Source organism: Osmerus eperlanus, chromosome 14, assembly GCF_963692335.1.
Source record: "Osmerus eperlanus chromosome 14, fOsmEpe2.1, whole genome shotgun sequence".
Classification (NCBI taxonomy): domain Eukaryota; kingdom Metazoa; phylum Chordata; class Actinopteri; order Osmeriformes; family Osmeridae; genus Osmerus; species Osmerus eperlanus.
Window position 1 is genome coordinate 13,903,935 of NC_085031.1, and position 19,367 is coordinate 13,923,301.

Genomic DNA, 19,367 nt, shown 5'->3' on the forward strand with positions numbered 1-19,367 from the left:
CACTCGCTCCCAAACACACACATACACACTCGCTCACACATTCACACACACACGCATGCACACACACTCCTCCTAAACACTGTTTGTAACACTGTGTCTTACAGCTCTACTGCCAGTCTAACATTGTTCCTTCCAATGGGGTTAGATCCCCCCTCCCCACCTCACCCACACATGCCACAAAGGTTTACCTGCGGTCTACCGATGGACATATAGATCAGTGTTCCCACGGGTTTATATCTGGCTGGTCTGGTACCTGTTCTTTGTTAGGGGGACAAAGTTAATGTACTGAGAGATTACAGACATTCAGTTATTATAAATAACAGAGCTGTATGCATTGCTTGACTGAAAATTTTATTTAAGTTGTTCAAGATGGTTATATAATTATTATTTTTTAAAGAGGGTATATTACATACAGTATGATTTATATATATATATATATATATATGTGATATTACATACAGTATTGTTTTATTTGGTTTGAAGAAAACTGATGTAAAAAAAAAAAAGTGTGCATCACATACTGGGTATTTATCAGGGGTTCTGTCACACTCACACACAGTATCCAGTTTCACCACAGAGAGCTCACTGCCTGACAGACCTGTGTTTCCTAGGCTTCTCCTTCCTGACCAGACTCTCAAAAGACTGTTATAATCAAGGTTACTACTCTGACTGTGACATGTGACCAGGACAGGTAACCTGGATAGGTTCCAGGTACCAGGTACCCAGACAGCTACTGGGACAGGTAGCAGGTACTAGAACAGGTACCAGGACAGTTTCCCATGCACACACATTACTTAACGTGCTTTCTTACATGTGACACGACATGTTTCTTAATGAGCTTACCCACGTCTAGAGATTTGAATACCCACCTCTTCACGTCAGTGTTTGACGCTATTATACACACAGTAGGAAACCAGGAAGTATATTTATTGTACATTTATATTACATGTGACAAGATCATTTATTTTGTACAAAAACAAAGTTACTAAATGTTCTGCATGATGATATTAATGTATTCTTTTTTTGGAAGGTGGACTGTGTTGAACATGTTTGTGTCGTGTTGCTGTGAACTGGGAGGAAAGAGCACACACATGCGTGTGAAAACACATGCTGTCTTTGTGTACATCTGTAAATACTTTTCATATCTGAAATAAAGCCACTGCTGGAGGTCAAGGAAAGGCTTTGACTGGTCAATAATGTACAGCAGAGGACACACCAACACAGTCCAGATCTGGTGACTTTCATCTGCTGTGTGACTTAATGCTGATTGAAACACACAAGCACACTTGAAACACACACAACCCCATGAACACACACTCACTCGCAGGTCCTGCCGGCTGTACCTTACACAGGGAGAGACTGAGACAAGTTGAAAGAGTGCAGGTGATTTACCACACACAGACCCACACACGGAACAGACATCAACCTAACTAGAGATACATTGCTTCACCTGTCAGGTGACCTAAGGGACATATTACAAAAGATTGCAGGTTTGAATCCTAAATTGAGGGTGAGGCTTTATTTGCCAAACTGCAGACTGTGGTGTGTGATTGTAGGTTGGCAGATTAATAGGCTGCAGACTTCACTCTACCAGGAGGAAGTGTCTAAATCAGCATACTTCTCCCCCCTCCCCCCCCTCCCCCCCCTCCCCCCCCTCCCCCCCCTCCCCCCCCTCCCCCCCCCCCCCCCCCCTCTCTTTCTCTCTTTGTGGGAGGGCAGGTATGACAACTTGAAAGACGAGACGCTGCCATTATCCGCGGGAGTTTATTTAGTAGATACACCACACGCCGCCCCCTCGTGACGGGTAAACCAGGTATACATAGGTACCGTCCCGCCGCGACGTTCCACAAAACAACCGTATCCTGGATATGGCGCTACGCGGAAAAGTGGCACTGGTCACCGGCGGCGCGCAGGGCATCGGTTGTGCTGTTGTGGAGTCATTGCTAAAGAACGAGGCTAAGGTTAGAACGTTGTTAATTTGCTAAAACACACCGGTTCACGGGTTTTATCACTTTATGTCCCGCGTCTTTTTCCACGCTCGCGGCTTTCGTTTGATGCGTCACCGAGGAAGATTTCTCTGAAGAAAGAATTCTCGTCTAGAATGTGTTTTCCAACTTTTGCCAAATAAATGATTCAACTGGACATGCGTCTATATATCCACAGGTCTCCATAGTGGATCTAAATCAAGAGGTAGGAGAGAAGTGTAAGAAACAGCTGGACGAGCAGTTTGGAGTCGGTAACTGCAGCTTCATCCAGTGCGACGTGACCGACGCGGCTAAGTTTCAAGGTGATGAGAAAAAGCTTGTTTAAAATAATGTTGTCTTTCCGCACAGCAATTCCTTCATGCATTGTGCTGTCTTCTATATCATGATCTAGACTTCTAAAGAGTTTATGATGGTGCTTAGATTTCGGTAAGTGTTCCCAATTTAACAACCTATCCGCTGTTAACATGTATCGTTTAAACATAGTTTAAAGTGAATATGTTTGTTTTAAAAGGCATTCCAATCCGCCCGAGGCCTCGGCACAGGAATGTTTCCAATCCTTCATCTGCGCTAGTATGGATAGTAAATTCCTTTCGCAGTTTAGACGGACTACCTGGCTGGCGACATGTAGGACTAAGGGTGCTGGTTCGATTCCCGGCCATGCGAAATGACGTTGTGTCCTTGGGAAAGGCACTTCACCCTACTTGCCTCGGTGGAATGTCCCTGTTCTTACTGTAAGTCGCTCTGGATAAGAGCGCCTGCTAAATGTAAATACGGACTCAATCGATATAACGCCACTTGTAAGTAGTTCACATACCTTGAGAAAGTTAGCTAACATACCTTTGTAAGTTACGAGCTTTACAACGCTGGCGTAGGCTACTTAGCTAGCTCACCCAGCAGACATTCGTCAGGCGGATTAATATCCAGTATGACACCTGCTTGGTCTGTCCTCTTACAAGAGAGGTGATACAGGGAGGGAGGAGAAGAGGAGGGGCAGTTATAATTGATAGTTGTTGTGAGGAATGTTTGTGTAACGGCAGGTGAACGCAGATACAAGTTATACCGTCTCTGGGTTGAAACAAAACTGTTCTGCCGGTTTTGAAAAAAAAATCCCGTAAAGTGTACACCGTGTTAGTCACCTTAACAATGATATGGATGCAGTTTTATGAGGCTGGCAGCCGAGCCGCGTTTTTCCTGTCGGTCCTCCTGACATTATCTTTTATGTTCACCAACACGTACATCTGTCTCTCCCTGACGCCTCTGTGCTGTCCTAACCTTCTCCTCCCCCTCCATCATTGGAGGTACTACATGAATAACGTGCCCCATGAAAAACATTTTTTTATTGGGATCCATTTAGTATCTATTGAGCCCACTGACAACAACCCTCCCTCAGAAGCGTTTCAGAGCACAGTGGATCAGTTTGGTCGTCTGGACATCGTAATCAACAACGCCGGCATCAACAACGAGAAAAACTGGGAGAAAACCATTGAGGTCAACCTTGTGAGTTACACATCCTTGTTGCACATTGTTCCATCCTAGTTACTAGTTACTATGAGTTGCACAGTGTTCCATCCTAGTTACTAGCTACTATGACTTGCACAGGGTTCCATCCTAGTTACTATGAGTTGCACAGGGTTCCATCCTAGTTACTATGACTTGCACAGGGTTCCATCCTAGTTACTATGAGTTGCACAGGGTTCCATCCTAGTTACTATGACTTGCACAGGGTTCCATCCTAGTTACTATGAGTTGCACAGTGTTCCATCCTAGTTACTATGAGTTGCACAGTGTTCCATCCTAGTTATGAGTTGCACAGTGTTCCACCCTAGTTATGAGTTGCACAGTGTTCCATCCTAGTTACTAGGAGTTGCACAGGGTTCCATCCTAGTTATCATGAGTTGCCTCATGTCCTTGTAACCATGGTACAAGGTAAGTGAAACTTGTGAAAGTTGTGAGGATTTCTGTGCAGAGAATGTAGTTCAATACAGAGAACTCAAATGTCTGTGTTACACGTGAAAAAACATGCAGACAAGGACAAATATTTCCCCCTAAAATGTCAGAGTGCCAACTAACCAACTATTGATTGCTAGTCAGGTGAACTCAGACTGGCCCAGTAACACATCTGCATGTTACTGATTTGGACATCCCCACCATGTCTCAGGTGAACTAGACCATGACTGCTAGTCACACACACACAGATCAGATAGGCGGTGATGCTCTAGTTCCACAGACCACTCTCTCTCTGTAGATGTTTTCTACCAGAGCACCTACCGTGTGTGTGTGTGTGTGCTCCTCTCTCTCCAGACGTCAGTGATTAAAGGAACCTACCTCGGTCTGGAACATATGAGTAAAGAACACGGGAAACAGGGCGGAGTTGTCATCAATGTGTCATCCATGGCAGGTAGGACAGGTCTCCCCTGAACCCTGAGCTGGTCTGTCCTCGGCCCTGAGCTGGTCTGCCCTGAGCCCTGAGCTGTCTTTGAGCCTGTGGGACTGTTGTTCCAGTGTCAGTCAGCCTGGCACAAGACACAACCTCCTCATGACAAAGCCAGTACCAGTGTATCACGAGTCACAAATGTAGAAAGGGAGACAGTATTTGTGTGTCAACTGTCGGTTTAAGATGACCTCCTATACCGCAAACTCCCAACTTTTCTCTCCCTCTGTCTTTATACACACCCCCATTCCAGTAAAGGAGATTAAGTATATTTGTAACCACAGCTCTTGCAACACCAGATTTCTAAGGGACAGTTCACTCTCTTTCCCCTTGCCCACCCCTCCTGCTTCTCAACTCTTACAAAGGTTGAGCTGTAGTTCTCTAGGTTCTCTAGGTCTTTGCTTGGCTTGGGCTACATAGGAACATACTTTGTTCAGCTGTGTGTGTGTGCGTGTGTGTGCATACAAATGTGAAGGAGAGAGAGATGGGTGAGTGTTTCCATATCAGCAGCGCACTCATTGAGAGTCAGGGGCCATCTGGAGCAAACATGGAACAACATGTTTGGACACACACACACACATACAACAGGTAGCCACATGTCTGGACACATTTGCACACACACATACACACAACAGGCAGCAACATACACTTTCTCTAATCTACACACACACACACACTCTACCTTAAATCTCCTAGCTCTCCAGTTCAGCCAAGGTTCTGAGGAAGCTTGAGCTGTAAATATTTAAAGTGATAGAGTTGGACTGAGACAGGCTGGCGGCCTGTTCAGCATTTCAGACAATAGTCCTAAACACCTTCTCCCAGGCTGGCTGACTAGCTGGCAGGTCTGGAAAAGCCTTTTAGGATCACTGCTGCTTCTAGGCAGGGACAACATGAATCCTAGAAAGAACCAACAGGCTTCCAGCCAGCTAACCAGTCAGTTATTTATAATGATCTTGACATTTCCTGTGGTCAAACCAGCTGTCACAATCAGATCAGTTAAGGCAACCTCTTTCTCTCTCACACACACTCCCTGACAGGTTGAGGGCTAGAGAGAGGATAGACGAAAGGAGATAGATGAGATCCAAACAGAAGCACTAGGTGCTAAGGTGTGTGTGTGTGCCCTGCTGTGATAAGGCATGGTAAACATGAACTCTGTTTCTATACAGATGTACCTCCAGTAACCCTTCCCTTTTGGTTTCCCCCTCTCCCTAGCATTCTTCCACTCCCCTCACCAGCCTGTTTACACAGCCACCAAGCATGGAGTCATAGGCTTCTCCAGAGCAATGGCGGTGAGACACACACACACACACACGCATGCTCGTCTCTCAAGTTCCTAAACAGACACATGTCTGGACATGCCTCTGTGTGTGTGTGTGTGTGTGTGTGTGTGTGTGTGTTAGGACGCCTCAGAACATGGTGACTATGGGGTGAGGATCAACACTCTGTGCCCAGCCTTTGTGGACACACCCCTGCTCCATTCTGTAGAACTGGAGGAAAACATGGGCAAGTTTGTCAAGTTCAAAGATGACTTCAAACACCGCATGCACAAGTTTGGAGTCCTGACGTAAGTAAACATGAAAGGGAAGGAGAGAAATGGGTGGAGAGGAGAGTGGAGCGTTTGTTTGGACCATGAATGAATGAAGCTGTGATCACCTTCATTGTTATCTATAAACATATGTACCCTCCCACCCCCTCCAGACCATCTCTGGTGGCTGAGGGGATGATGATGATGATCACAGACAGCAGGCTGAATGGAGCAGTGATGAAGATCACCTGTTCTAAAGGGATCCACTACCACACCTACGAGCCCCTGTCAGCCTGAATGCATTCACCCACCTCCGTCTCGCCAGATGACTGCCCCTTGAGTTACTGCTGCCAGGCACACAATGCAGCGCCAGTACACAGGCAGGAAGTTCAGGATGGCACTAACATCAACCATGAAGAAGAGTTAGTATGCTCTTGGACCAACAGCCAACACCCAGCATTGCTTAATCTTCCTTCATACGCACATGGAGACGGCTGCAATTATTGAATCCTTCCATTTGATTGGACCAGCAGGATCATATTCTGGCTCGACTCGTTATCATGTTGTTTGTGGTTTTTACATCTTAAAATGTACAGAACTTCTTTTAAAATCTTTTAAAGCAGTGTTTGCCCCTGTATATATGTGTAATTATATATACTTATCTGTTTTAGTCCCAAAAAATAAACTAGCATGAACTGTCATTTCTCTGTGTTTTCTTGTGTCTAGTAGCTGAAGGTGGTGCATATTCAAGGTGGGTAACATTTTTGTGTGTGTCAGCTTAGGGAGAAGAAAGAATACAAGATTGTGATAAGGAGGAGGAAGTGGCATATTGCAACAGGACTATTACTAGACTGGTGTGTGACATGAAACTATGACACAGACACACACTACCCCTTCTTTCCGTCTGTCTCTTCCTCTTGATTCTGATTGTGGCTGATTACACAGTGGAGCAAGAGTGCAAAGCCATGTAATTACCAGCACTGACAACTGAGCTCAGACACACACACACACACCGTGTGGCAGAAAGAGTTAAGCTGTTGTCGAGGTTTTCTGACGGAAGGTCAGGGAAGTTTAATCTGTTAGGTAAATATTCACTGAGGCAGTTAGTCAACACACCCTCTTCTCACTACACACACACACTATAGTCCCCATGGGCTGAACAGGATCAGCGTCACAAATGTACACATGCAGACAATCAGTGTGCCATATCTGCATAGTGGTCAACTTTCCCAGCATTGTGGCTGATGACCTCATCATTCTGTGGGATGTGATTGACAGGCTGATGTAGCCGGTGTGAATCGGTGAAACTCACTCCTCAAGTATGTAACAGGCCACCTGCGTCATTGAATAGCTAGCTTTTCTTTGGCGTAGCTGGTAGTGGTGGCGCTTGGGAAGTCAGAGATGGCGTGTTCGATCCTCGGTGAAGGATGAACACGGTCCGGAAAACTCGGTCCGGAACTTGCAAGACCACGTCTGTTACATACCCGTCACAATGACATCTTAAAATCTTAGGGGGCAGGGTTGGGGAGGCACATTATAACCTAGCATCAACCAAGCTGTGGAATTGTGTACATACACTTATGTTTGGCAGAAACAGACAGAAAAGAAGGACTTTGTGTGTGTGGGTCCACACCGCTTTATCTGCAGAGTAATATAAACAACTCTGACCGGCCATGATCTCACAGGGGTCTGTGGGACCTGAGCCAACTGGGTCTTGTGACAATGTGTGTGTGTGTGAGAGAGAGAGAGCGAGCAAACTCCATCTCCAGTTGTCTGCTGCTGTCGCTTAACCTATTGGCAGATGTCAGTTGTTGTGATTGTCTGCCATGTTCCGGTCCAACCAGTTACAGTGGGAGAAGGGCGAGGAGGAAGAGGAGGTGGAGGAGAAGGAGGGAAATGAAAGAGGAGAGGAAGGAGTGAGGGGCAGAAGAGGAGTTGGATGAAACCACCACACTCTCAACACATCCAACACTCGGATGACAAAATGGTGCACTTTAGGCAGATGCTACAGCACATGCACAGAGCTGATAAAGCTAAATGACTATTATTAATTTTTCTTGACTTCCTCAAATCTCAAAGCAATGTTTTGCGGAAGACCACACACTTACGAGACATTGTAAGTGTGTCAACAGATTACAGAAGTGGTTGTTTGTTCCAGAACACATTTACAAAAACATTTCCTTAAAAGTGAATTACTTCCGGTAATAATTCAGTGTAGAGTGATGTTAGTGATGTTGCTCTCAGCTCACATTTCACACCTCAATGGAGTTAATCGATGCTTTCTGGACTGACGCGTCACCAGGGTGTCCCACTTCAAGGTGTCCCACTTCAAGGTGGCATAGAGGTGACAGGGTTCAGCAGCCTGTCTACAGACCAATGGAATGTTCGTGTCACACTCCCTGTCTGGTGAACATGGTGCCAGACCCAGAACACAGGTTACGCGTTACTACCCAACTGGTCCACTACAACTGAAGGGTATTCTCAACTACTTTAAAGATCCTGTAAAGCAAATTATTTGCTTCTCAGTACATTACATACGTGTGAAATTAGTTCCTGAAAGCATGTGCAAAGCGCGAAAACTTTGTCGCAAATGTGGACTTAGGGTAATTAATAACTTAGTGGGTAGTTAATAACACATTCTTCTGTGGTGTGGTGAACTTAAACTCGTTTTCAATTCCACTCTAAAGGATCTTTAAACCTCATAAAAAAAAGGCTCAATCTGCACTCGAACACGAGTTTCTGATCTGTTTTGGGGATTCGTTTTTACACTGTGATCGGCCCACATTTTCTTTCAACTAAACAGATGGAGACAGATATCTGGCCTTTGTGCGGTCTGGAGGCCTCTATAGGGGGAATTGGATCCATAACACACACAACACATTGTTTACAGTACTTTATGAAAGTGTACACATGCATAAACTATGAGGTATCTATACTCAAACGATGACATCTTACACACACCCAGCATATTGGCCATACATGGGGAAAAGAGAACCATGCCTCAAACTATATATTTATTTCACAAATCATTCTAAACTCAAGTTTAAAACCTACAGGCTAGGTCACAGACCACAGATGTTTGTTCCCACAGCTTTGGTTGTGTGTGTGTGTATGTATATGAGAGAGAGAGACAGACAGAGACACAGAGAGAGAGACAGAAAGAGAGCGAGAGAGCCTGAATGGGGACTCGCCAAGTGAAACAAGTCAGCAGAGCTGGGGGAGATTAAAGACTTTATTGCTCTGCTAAAACATCTGAATGCGCACACACACACATCTGGAAACAGTTGCAGCACAGCTAGGAGTATCACAGGCTAGCTCAGTGGAGGAAGGACAAAAAAAGATAAAGTTAAGAGCGTCTTGGCAGACACAGTACATTGTTATTGTTTGTCAGTGTGGCCTGTGCAGTGCCCAGAAGTGTCCACTAGAGGTAAACAACATAATAGGAGCAGCAGAGGTGCGCTGGCACCACCTGTTGGTCAAACACACAACACAGATAAGTATTAATACTTTTAAAGCTTGATATTTTTATCAAAGAATTATTTACATAATTCCATTAAAAACAAAGACTGTGGTTAATATGTGACTTCACATGGGTGAGTCCTCCCTGTCCGTCTCATGGATCAGATGAGGATCGGGGAGAGTACACATAGGCATGTTCTTCAGTATGGAACCTGGGTGTTAATTTATAGGATAACACAATATTCAGCAGGAACCTAGGTGTTTATGTACAGGGTTCCATGTTCTTCAGCAGGAACCTGGGTGTTTATATACAGGATTCCATGTTCTTCAGCAGGAACCTGGGTGTTTATATACAGGGTTCCACGATGTTCAGCAGGCTGCATGTCTCTTTCATCCTGCAAAGATAGAACAGTCAGACCGGCAGCAATTGGCTCCTCTGTCTATAAACCTGACTGAGTGTGTGTGCCTACATGTTTCTGATCCTCTCCAGTCTCTCCTGGAGGTTCTCTTGCTGGCCAGTGGGACTGGAGAACAGGGGGGGCTCAGGGTCTGAGCTGTGCTTAATCACTTGATCATGGGTCTGGTGCTGGACTTGGGTCTGGTCCTTGGTAAGGTCAAGTTCTGGTTCAATCATACCTGAGGATGCAGATCTCACTGCACATGCCATGGCATCACTTCCTCCTCTAGTGACCAATGAGGAGTCTTTCTGGATGATCAGAGAGATCATGGATTAGGAGAAGAGAGAAGACAGACAACATACCCTCCAGCTATCCCCGAGTGCATCTGGAACTAGTTAACACACAGTGAGGAAGAAACTCTGATGACATAATCTGCTCAACACCTGCTTTACTTCTCACTGCCTATAGGCTCATAGGCGCTTGGAGTACATGTGCACACACACACACCTACCAGAGCAAGCTCCAGTTTAGTCTCCAACAGAAGAACTCTGCTCTCCAGGTTTATCCAGCTCTGTCTGTCAATAGTGATGGTTCCCCTCTTCCCCTCCTCCTCTTTCTTTTCTCTCTCCTTTTCCTCTCTCTGTCTCTCCATGAGTTCTAGACGAGCCTCCAGGGCAGCCAGCCTTTCCAACCCAGCCAGACACTGCCCCAGCTGGGCCTCCACAGCTGCAAGCCTCCCCTCTTCCTCCTAAACAGATAAACACACACACACTTAACAGACCGAGGGAATGTGTGTATATGTGTGTTTATATGTGTGTGTGTGTAGTCAGTGTTAGGTCTCACCCTAAGACAGTCTCTGGGAGCTGTGTTATAGAACTGTTCCTCATCCTCATCCAGCTCATCTAAGGGTAGGGGGGCGGGGGTCAGGGCAGCGCCTCCAATGTGGCACTGAACCAGTGGCCAATCAGAAGACTGAGAGAGAGATAACCAATGTCTCAGTGTTTGCGAGTGTGTGTAAGGGTGGTTGGTTTGTTTGTCTGTGTGTTTGTAAAGTGAGTGTGCACATGTCAGGTGAGTGTGATTATGTATGATTGTGAGAGGGGCGTACTGTCGAGTCAGTAGGCCTGTTTGAAGAGGCCTGTCTGGAAGCACCTTCCATTGATAATGGCCTCACTGTCTGGAACGCTGGCCTGCTCTTGGGCTGAAACACACACAAGTTACACACATGGAACATGCAAATGCCACACATAACAGGATCCTGAGAAGACCAGGGCATACCTTGGAGCTGGCCTTATGAAGCTCTCTGTGTCTCTGGAGGACGAGGCTGATGATGTCACACAGCAAACACACCTTCCTCTCAGAGAATCCAAACGCCAGGAACTGCTGCTTAGTCAGGCTTGGTTTATAATGGAACTGGTCCCTCAGCACCTAGAGACAGGGTATAATTGAAACTAGTCCCTTAGAACCTGTGTGTTTTTATGTTGCCACATAAGTAAGTTCTTCTGTTCACACCAGTATCAGTCAGGCTTGGAGAGACAGGAGCAGGCCAAGGACATTTCAGGCTGACTTCACCAGCTGCACACAATTTCTCTGTCAGCAACAAAACTGATGCTGTCAAAAGGCTAGCATAGCCTGATCTAAATTACAACCACACAAACATCTTGCTATCCACATGTGTCGGTGAGGAGATTAAACCTACATATGCTGCGCTAACACCCCCCCCCCCCCCCCCCCCCAATGCAGCAGGAAGACAGGTGGTGTTTAACGTATAGATTGTCTATAATTGAGTGTAGGGTGTGAGACTCAGATGGCGCGTGTACCTTGTAGACGGTCTCTGTAAACCGCAGGTCGCTCTTCCCGGTCAGTTCGACCCCTAACCCCACGAGCTGTTCGACCAGAAGCGGAGAGAAGGAGGTGAACACGTAGCTCACTATGGGCAGACAAGATGACGCGTCTCCTTTCGCCAACCTGCGCAATCAGTTTGTGATGTTTAACATTTCGCGGGACCAGTGCTTCTAGCTAAAGCTCCCAATGGTTTTAATTGCGTATAACATGTCGGTCTGACCGACATTGCTAGTCTAGCCTACTACCGTACTAGCTAGCTACTAGTAACGTAACGTCGGGTTAGCTACTTACCCGTTGTAGTCAACGTCCCGTGGATACTTCACGGCTCGCAACTGAGTATCTAGTTTGCGAAGACACCCTTTCAGATCGCCGGTAGACATCATTGTATCACTTTTATAGCTACACTGACATTTTTCTGAATTATTACACGGTATTCAGCTTCTACTGTACTTTAAGACGGGTGAGTGTTACGTTAGCAACCTAGCTATTTAGACACAGACATACTTCCTGGGTTTTCAGAGTGTCGTTTTGTTTTTGCCGGGTAATGAACAGACGTCGCCGCCATTGGTTGCCATGGCATGTAGTCACAAGAACACATACTTGTATTGAGATACGTACATTCATTCCAACGCAAGTTGCGTCTTCTCATATTAGAGTATTAAATCGTGAATGTAGCTTGCATATTTCACAAAGAAATATACGCAGCTAAATCTTCATTAGATAAACTGATGGATATTCAGGATCTGTCATTAAGATAACTATATTTATTTATGTCGTATGTGCTATTCATATTTTACAGACGGAGTTACTTGATTCAATAACAACACACGTCAAACTGAACAGCAGGGAATGCGGGTGAGAGTAGAAAGGAGGGAGTTAACTGCCTGAGTGATGGGAGGATTAGCTGTGTTGTGTGCTTGACTGAGTGGAGTTTTTCTCTTGGACAGCGGGACTATATTATATTTCGGTGCGATTTCAAGGGAGATGAGAGTTTCTGGCAACAGATAGAACGAGCGCATTTATTCCAACCGAAGCTGTTGACGTTCTAACCACGGCGCAAGTCGCGGCGGCGGTCGAATCATTCCGTCAAACTCAGGTAGGGTCAATATGTGGATCAAGGAATCTATCGTAAGCAATGAAAACAATAGTTTGTGAATGACAACAACTTCAACCAATGGCCGTTCTGCGTGAATGGCCCTAACACGGATTTAGACCAATGGAGCTGACGAAAGGAGAGGAGTTCAGGTCAACCGAGCATGATATGTAAATTATCACCGACTATTGAACATACTTTAATGTTGACGTCTGCTATAAGATCATGGATCTCATGTTTATCCTGTTACACAAACGTCCTCTGATGTTCGCGGAGAATGCATTAGTGCTCTGCCTGGTTGGGCATATTCAGTCTCAGGAGATTGTGTTGATGTCAGGCAGTCTCTGTGGAGTCAGCTAGCATAGCCTTCTGCGTCCCTACTTTGTAAATCAGTTTAAAGTTGTGCTAATCTAGCTAGTTATGATTCCATGCATTCCATTGTAGGGCAACACACACCCCTTAGTTGTTAGATGCAAGAAAGTGTGCATTGGCTGCAGTTTATTCAGGGGAATGTTGTAGAGCTGGTATGGTCTGTAGACTTGTCAGGGCCAGTGATAATAAAACACCTTGCTTTGAACAATGAGCAGGTGCAGCCAGTCATCCAGCCAGCCAGCAAAATCAGATTTGACCAGATCAGCAGGATATTAGCCTTTGTAGGACATGGAACTTACAGACACACACTCTCTTAAGTATAAAGTCCAGAGTTTGGTATTATAGCAGGCCTCAAAACCCAAGACTGACCAGTTAGGAACCCGGTGTTGTGTGTTTGCTGTGAGTTGTCACAGTCCATGTGTCTCAGCAGGTTGGCTCTGCCTATCAGGCCCCAGATAGCATCAGCTGCCATCACGCTATTGGTTCACAATCAGGAAGAACTCCTGACAGAGGACATAATCATTGGCTGCTTTAGGTCAGCACTGATTCAGGGGATTCCCCTGTTAGGTTGCCCTCAGAGTATAAGCCTCAGTATTAGTATGGTATAAGTCTATCTCTGTGTAGGTTCATGTGTGTGTGTGTGTGTGTGTGTGTGTGTAGATGGGTCAGGCTCTGTGGAGACTCCCCCCTGGGGAGCAGCAGGAGCTGCAGGAGGAGTACGCAGAGCATCTTTTCCGCTCCAGAGGAGAAGGAGCGATGCTTGACCCCCCTGATGGCCCCCTGCCCCACCACGCATCTCGAAGGAGCCCTCACTGCCAGGTACAAGTGCAGCATGGATGCTCCTGGTCTCCACGGAGACCGCCAACCCTTATACACAACATTTAGGACTTCACTTCCAGTGTGACAGATACATGTGTATCATATCAACATGATAACATCTCAGTCACCCAACATTGTGTACTGTTCATCCCACCCCCCACCCACCTATCACCCATACCTACTGTTATCAAACTGAGGTTGTCTCTGCCCCTTCCCTCCCCAGGGTCCAGGGACAGATATCTACCACCTCCTAAGGGCACGTGCAGGACGGGGGGGCAGAGAGCATGGCAGCTTCATAGACCTGGAGATGCTGCCCCCAGAGCTGGGCATCACCATCCTGTCCTACCTGAACCCCACTGACCTCTGCCTGGCTTCCTGCGTTTGGCAGGGCCTGGGCCACGACGAGTACCTGTGGCAGGGGTGAGTATGATTACTTTTTATAGTGATATTTTTTATTTTTTTTGTTGCTTCTTTGTAGATGTGGCTTGCGAGGTCATAAGAATTTCACTATCCTGATGACGCTACCCTACTCAGTGCATTTGACTTTGACTTACTACCAGGCCTGGGCCACAACAAATACTACTGCAGCAGTTTACTACTTTAGCAGTACCAAAATACTGCTAAAGTACTACCGGTCGATCGATTTGTTTATGTATTCCAATTAACCGATCCGGGGATCTCAGCTAGGATTGAGGCCTGCCTCACAGACATCTCCGCCTGGATGACCGAGCACCACCTCCAGCTGAACCTCGCCAAAACAGAACTTCTCATCATCCCGGCTAAACCCTCCATCTCCCACGATCTCTCAATCACCCTGGGATCTGCGACGGTGACCCCTTCATCTTCTGCCAGGAACCTTGGGGTTACCATGGACGACGAGCTCTCCCTCACGGCCCACATTGCTGCAGTCTCCCGGTCGTGTAGATTCACCCTCTACAACATCCGGAAGATCAGGAGGTACCTGTCTGACTTGTCCTCTCCAAGTTGGACTATTGCAACTCGCTGCTCGCTGGTCTCCCAGCATGTGCAACCCGCCCTCTTCAGAGGATTCAGAACGCAGCGGCCCGCCTGGTCTACAATCTACCCAGACGCTCCCATGTTACCCTGCTCCTCATCTCTCTCCACTGGCTACCTATCATGGCCCGTATCAGATTCAAGACCCTGGTACTGACCTTCCGAGCAGTGAACGGGACTGCACCCGTCTACATCAAGTCTCTCCTGCAGCCTTACACCCCCACCCGTCACCTACGGTCTTCTTCAGACAACCGCCTGGTGGTCCCACCGCTCAAGACCGCCCGGTCCCAACACAAGCTCATCTCCTGTCTGGCCCCCCAGTGGTGGAATCTACTCCCCACCTCCATCAGAGACACTGACTGTCTCTCCACCTTCAAGAAAAGGCTCAAGACGCACTTGTTCCGGGAGTACAACGGTACTTAGGAATGTTTCGCTTGACCCGATGTTAGTTTCCTCAAGGATCACAATGACTCTTGCTTAGAGACATGTTGCTCTTGTGGTTAGTGGTAACTGATTTAAAATTTTTGTACTCGCTGTGATATATTGTTTTTATTATTGTTGCTTGTTTTTTCCACAGGTACACTTGCACTTATAGCGGTTCATGTTGTTTAATTGTAACTTGTTTAACTACATGCTCTTATGGTTCTTCCCTTTGGCACTTACTTTGGTTGTTCATAATGTGTGCTTCATGTTTTGGCTACTCGCAATGTTTTTGTGGCTATCTTGTTGTTATGATCAGTGACCTATGCACTTTGTAAAGCTCTCTCTTGGAAGTCGCTTTGGATAAAAGTGTCTGCTAAATGAATAAATGTAAATGTAATTAAATCCTTTACGTCTCTGTCCTGCTAGTCTGTGTAAGTCCACGTGGGGGCACTGTTCCATCTACAACAGAAGGCTGCCTGCTGGCTTCTCCTACAGGAGACTGTTCCTGCAGCTAGACGAGGGAAGCCTCACCTTCAACCATGACCCTCAGGAGGTAGCTCACTCATATACATGCCTCGCCTACACACATACACTTACACACTTACCTTTACCATGACTCTCAGGAGTTAGCTTGCTATCTCTCTCACACACACACCCCATACACACAGGTCTTGGGTTAGGGGTCAGGGGTCAGGGCTAGGGGCTACCAGTGTGTTCATCTGCAGGATTACTGCTACTACACTCCTTCCACTTAACGGAAACACGATAGCTCTGCAAGGGGTGGGCCTGCTCTCTCTCTGGCTTTAACTGTGTGTGTGTGTGTGTGTGTGTGTGTGTTTATGTGTGTGTGTGTTCCTCTCTACAGGGCATCCACTACTTCATGTCTAAAGCTATCCTGACCGACCACCCCACAGAGCTGGCCAAGTTCATCTTCTACACTCGCAGACTCAACTGGAAGATGCTGCGCATCTACCTCGACCAGAGGTATGTTGGTGATGAAGACGATGGTGGTGGTGGTGGTGATGTTTACTGTGGTAAAATATGCTGCTAGACTGGAGAACAAATATCTGTGATTGATAATGTGTGTGTGTGTGTGTCCTCCCTTAGGAGAGATGTGTTGGATGAGCTGGTGAAGCTCCATAACTTCAGTAACCAGTTCCTCCCCAACGCACTGAGAGAGTTCTTCCGGCACATACACGCACCCGAGGAGAGAGGAGAGTACCTGGAGACCCTCATCACCAAGTTCTCCCAACGCTTCTGCGCCTGCAACCCCGGCCTGGTCAGGGACCTGGGCCTCAGCCCTGGTAAGTACTGCAGGGAATTGGGAGTTCTGAGGGAGGTCATGTGTAGTTCTGAAGGAGGCCAGCACTGACCAGGGCTTAACATTGCTGGCTGCCCATGTTCAGCCAATCCCTAGGCTTAGTACTGGAGTCTGTTGATTTGTGACTAATCCCCCTCAGAGCCCAACTTTTAACTTGGAAATCTCTCTCACCCCCCCCACCCCCACCCTCCCAGATGCAGTGTACGTGCTGTGCTACTCCCTCATCCTGTTGTCCATAGACCTGACCAGCCCCCACGTCAAGAACAAGATGTCTAAGAGGGAGTTCATCAGGAATACGCGCCGAGCGGCACATAACATAAGTGAGGACTTCGTAGGCCATCTCTACGACAACATCTATCTCATTGGCCATGTGGCTGCCTAGCACCGCCCCCCACTGCCACTCAGCCGTCCAATAGGAGGAGCCTTTGACTGCACTGACACTGGGAGGATTGAAATGAAGGCTAACCTTTCCTGAAGATTCTAACCAATAGTAGCGCAGGTCGGAACACGGCGACACAAGCAATGGTCTTCCATAGGGGGAGGACTCAGAAGTTTGCAGCAGGATGGACACTCTCTAGTAGCATAACCACATGACCAACAGCATCCAGCTTAACCAAGAGAAGGGCCTGTCCTCGCACCACACCTGTCAACTGTCGGCCTCTCCAATACTCTCCTGGCTAAGCTAGCTAGAAGCTATTAGCCTATCTACTGTCCTGGCTAGATTAGCTACTTTACCAGCCTCTCCACTGTCCAGGCTAAGCTAGCTAGCAACCCCTCCACTCTTCTGGCTAGGCAAACTACTGTAGCAGCTGCTCCACTATCTCTACTAGGTTAGCAAGCTAGCAGCCTTGACCCAGCTAGGCAAGCTAGCAGCACTGTCTGGCACCATCCGTGTCTCTGTCTGCATGCTGATAGCATGGCTAGAAGAGGTATTGATCAACAACTGAGCACTTTAACTCAGGATTTTGTTATGGTTGTCCAGCCTCCCACCGCCTACCCTCTCCACAGAAAGCTCCTCCCCATGGTCCCTTCCCACACCACACCTGGGTCAGTTAGATGGAAGTATTTGGAGCAAGAGGTGTGTTTGACTTGCCTCACAGTTAGGTTGTGGACCATTGCAGGGTAAGATCAGTCAAGTGCACTGTCAAATATTTGACTGCAAATTGTAATTGACCCAGATTGGTTCTACACCAACCTCAAAGGGATGAATCACTTCACATTCAGTTAATTCAGGATATGGTCCCAAAATATCGTTTGTTTTTTTCCCTTTTCCCCAAAGAAGTCATATTTTCAATCCAGTGGTGTTTAGTTTGTCGTTTGTGTGTTTGCATCCTGAACTGACTGAGGAGAAGCAGTATCAAGCTGAACCACTGTGTATGTGTGTCCTGTCTGTTGTCAAGGCTACACTGTCTGGTTGTTGCTAGGCAGAGTGCCAACAGTCTTGCCTGTGGCGTGAAGACAGAACTGACTCTGGGATCTGAAAAGAAGACAGAATCCATGTCTCCAATGATTCAAACCCTGATTTGGTTTTATTTGCACATCATGTATATATTTAAGGATAGAGATTTATAAGCGTATGCTTTTTCTTTGGAGTTTTATAACAGAAGTATTTCCCCCTCTCCCTCACTGTAAGACTGTTTGTTGCACTGGTAGGATCTTGGTATCCTGAACATCTGTGTGTAGATGCACATGTACGCACATGCCTTCTGGCAGACTCCGATACCTACATGAATTAAACTTTGAGATTATTAATATTATTGTTATATTTATAAAATGGTCATGAAGTCTAGTTTAACAACAATTAATTGTTCATGATTCACATGATTTACTTGTTTGTTTACCCCACAAGTTGTTTGTTTATGATTGTTTGTAGGATACTCAATGTTTTATTAGTTTGATTTAAAACAGATGAGCTAAAACCAAATCCTGTTAACCATGTCCATAGCTCAGCTGCCACTACTAGATTGTATACAAATAAACCTGGAGAAAACTGATCTGGAGTCTGCTGTCTGTTCCTCCCCGACTAACCCTGGACAACCCTGCATCCTGCAGCCCATAACAGAGGACTTTCCTTCATACAGTTGTGTTGAAGTGTCCAAATTTATCTTTAGATAATAGTCTGCTAAATTAGTAAAAAGTAATAAAGGTATTTGGATCACTGCTTTTTTTGCTGATGTATCCACCATGGTTGATCCTTCCACTCTGTGGTTAAGGTCTCTCTCCATGGTCTCTCTCCATGGTTTCCTACTGGCAGGCAGAGAGGGACAGGAGGAGAGCTAAGGTGAGGAGGGAAATAAAAATGAGAGAATAGAAAGGAGAGAAGGAATGTAAGGCACAGTCATGGTCTCCTCCTGGGACAGGAGTTTAAAAGAAGGAGCAGGGGAGAGGAAAGAGGAGGAGAGGGAGGTGAATGTTCTTCAGACACAACATGACCTCTGACCCTGACTGCATGTGTTTTATGTGCTGAAAATGAAAAGAGAGAGCATCAGAGAGGCTGTCAAGGATATCACACACACAAGAAGCACACACGGGCATGCACATGCATACAAGCACATAAACACACATGCTGGGCTGAGAGAGAGAGAGAGAGAGAGAGAGAGAGAGAGAGAAAAAGAGAGAGAGAGAGAGAGAGAGAGAGAGAGAGAGAGAGAGAGACAATGAGAGAGAGAGAGAGACAATGAG

At 46.5% G+C, this 19,367-nt stretch overlaps 3 protein-coding genes across 4 annotated transcripts; 2 read left to right on the forward strand and 1 right to left on the reverse strand.

Annotated features, from left to right (window-relative positions):
- Nucleotides 1–1,766: 1,766 nt before the first annotated feature.
- Nucleotides 1,767–6,642, forward strand: hpgd (15-hydroxyprostaglandin dehydrogenase). Of its 2 annotated transcripts, XM_062477828.1 has the most exons (7): nt 1,770–1,961; nt 2,164–2,287; nt 3,376–3,482; nt 4,287–4,383; nt 5,629–5,705; nt 5,817–5,980; nt 6,115–6,642. In XM_062477828.1, exons 1-7 carry the CDS (start codon nt 1,869–1,871, stop codon nt 6,236–6,238), a joined length of 786 nt encoding a protein of 261 aa, XP_062333812.1. In that variant the 5' UTR covers nt 1,770–1,868; the 3' UTR covers nt 6,239–6,642. The 2 variants fall into 2 exon arrangements, with proteins under 2 accessions (XP_062333814.1, XP_062333812.1); XM_062477830.1 differs by lacking the exons at nt 5,629–5,705; nt 6,115–6,642 and having other exon boundaries at nt 1,767–1,961; nt 5,817–5,974.
- A 2,513-nt stretch (nt 6,643–9,155) lies between these two features.
- cep44 (centrosomal protein 44) lies at nt 9,156–12,194 on the reverse strand. The gene is made up of 9 exons (XM_062478292.1): nt 11,935–12,194; nt 11,619–11,766; nt 11,077–11,226; nt 10,907–10,999; nt 10,642–10,770; nt 10,310–10,546; nt 9,871–10,106; nt 9,697–9,795; nt 9,156–9,612 (listed from the first exon to the last, which is right to left on the reverse strand). Exons 1-8 carry the CDS (start codon nt 12,024–12,026, stop codon nt 9,747–9,749), a joined length of 1,134 nt encoding a protein of 377 aa, XP_062334276.1. The 5' UTR covers nt 12,027–12,194; the 3' UTR covers nt 9,156–9,612; nt 9,697–9,746.
- Nucleotides 10,864–18,679, forward strand: fbxo8 (F-box protein 8). Its single transcript, XM_062478293.1, has 7 exons — nt 10,864–12,739; nt 13,769–13,927; nt 14,151–14,347; nt 15,791–15,917; nt 16,230–16,348; nt 16,472–16,668; nt 16,880–18,679. The coding sequence occupies exons 2-7, from the start codon at nt 13,769–13,771 to the stop codon at nt 17,065–17,067; spliced, it is 987 nt and encodes a 328-aa protein (XP_062334277.1). The 5' UTR covers nt 10,864–12,739; the 3' UTR covers nt 17,068–18,679.
- The last annotated feature ends 688 nt before the right edge of the window (nt 18,680–19,367 follow it).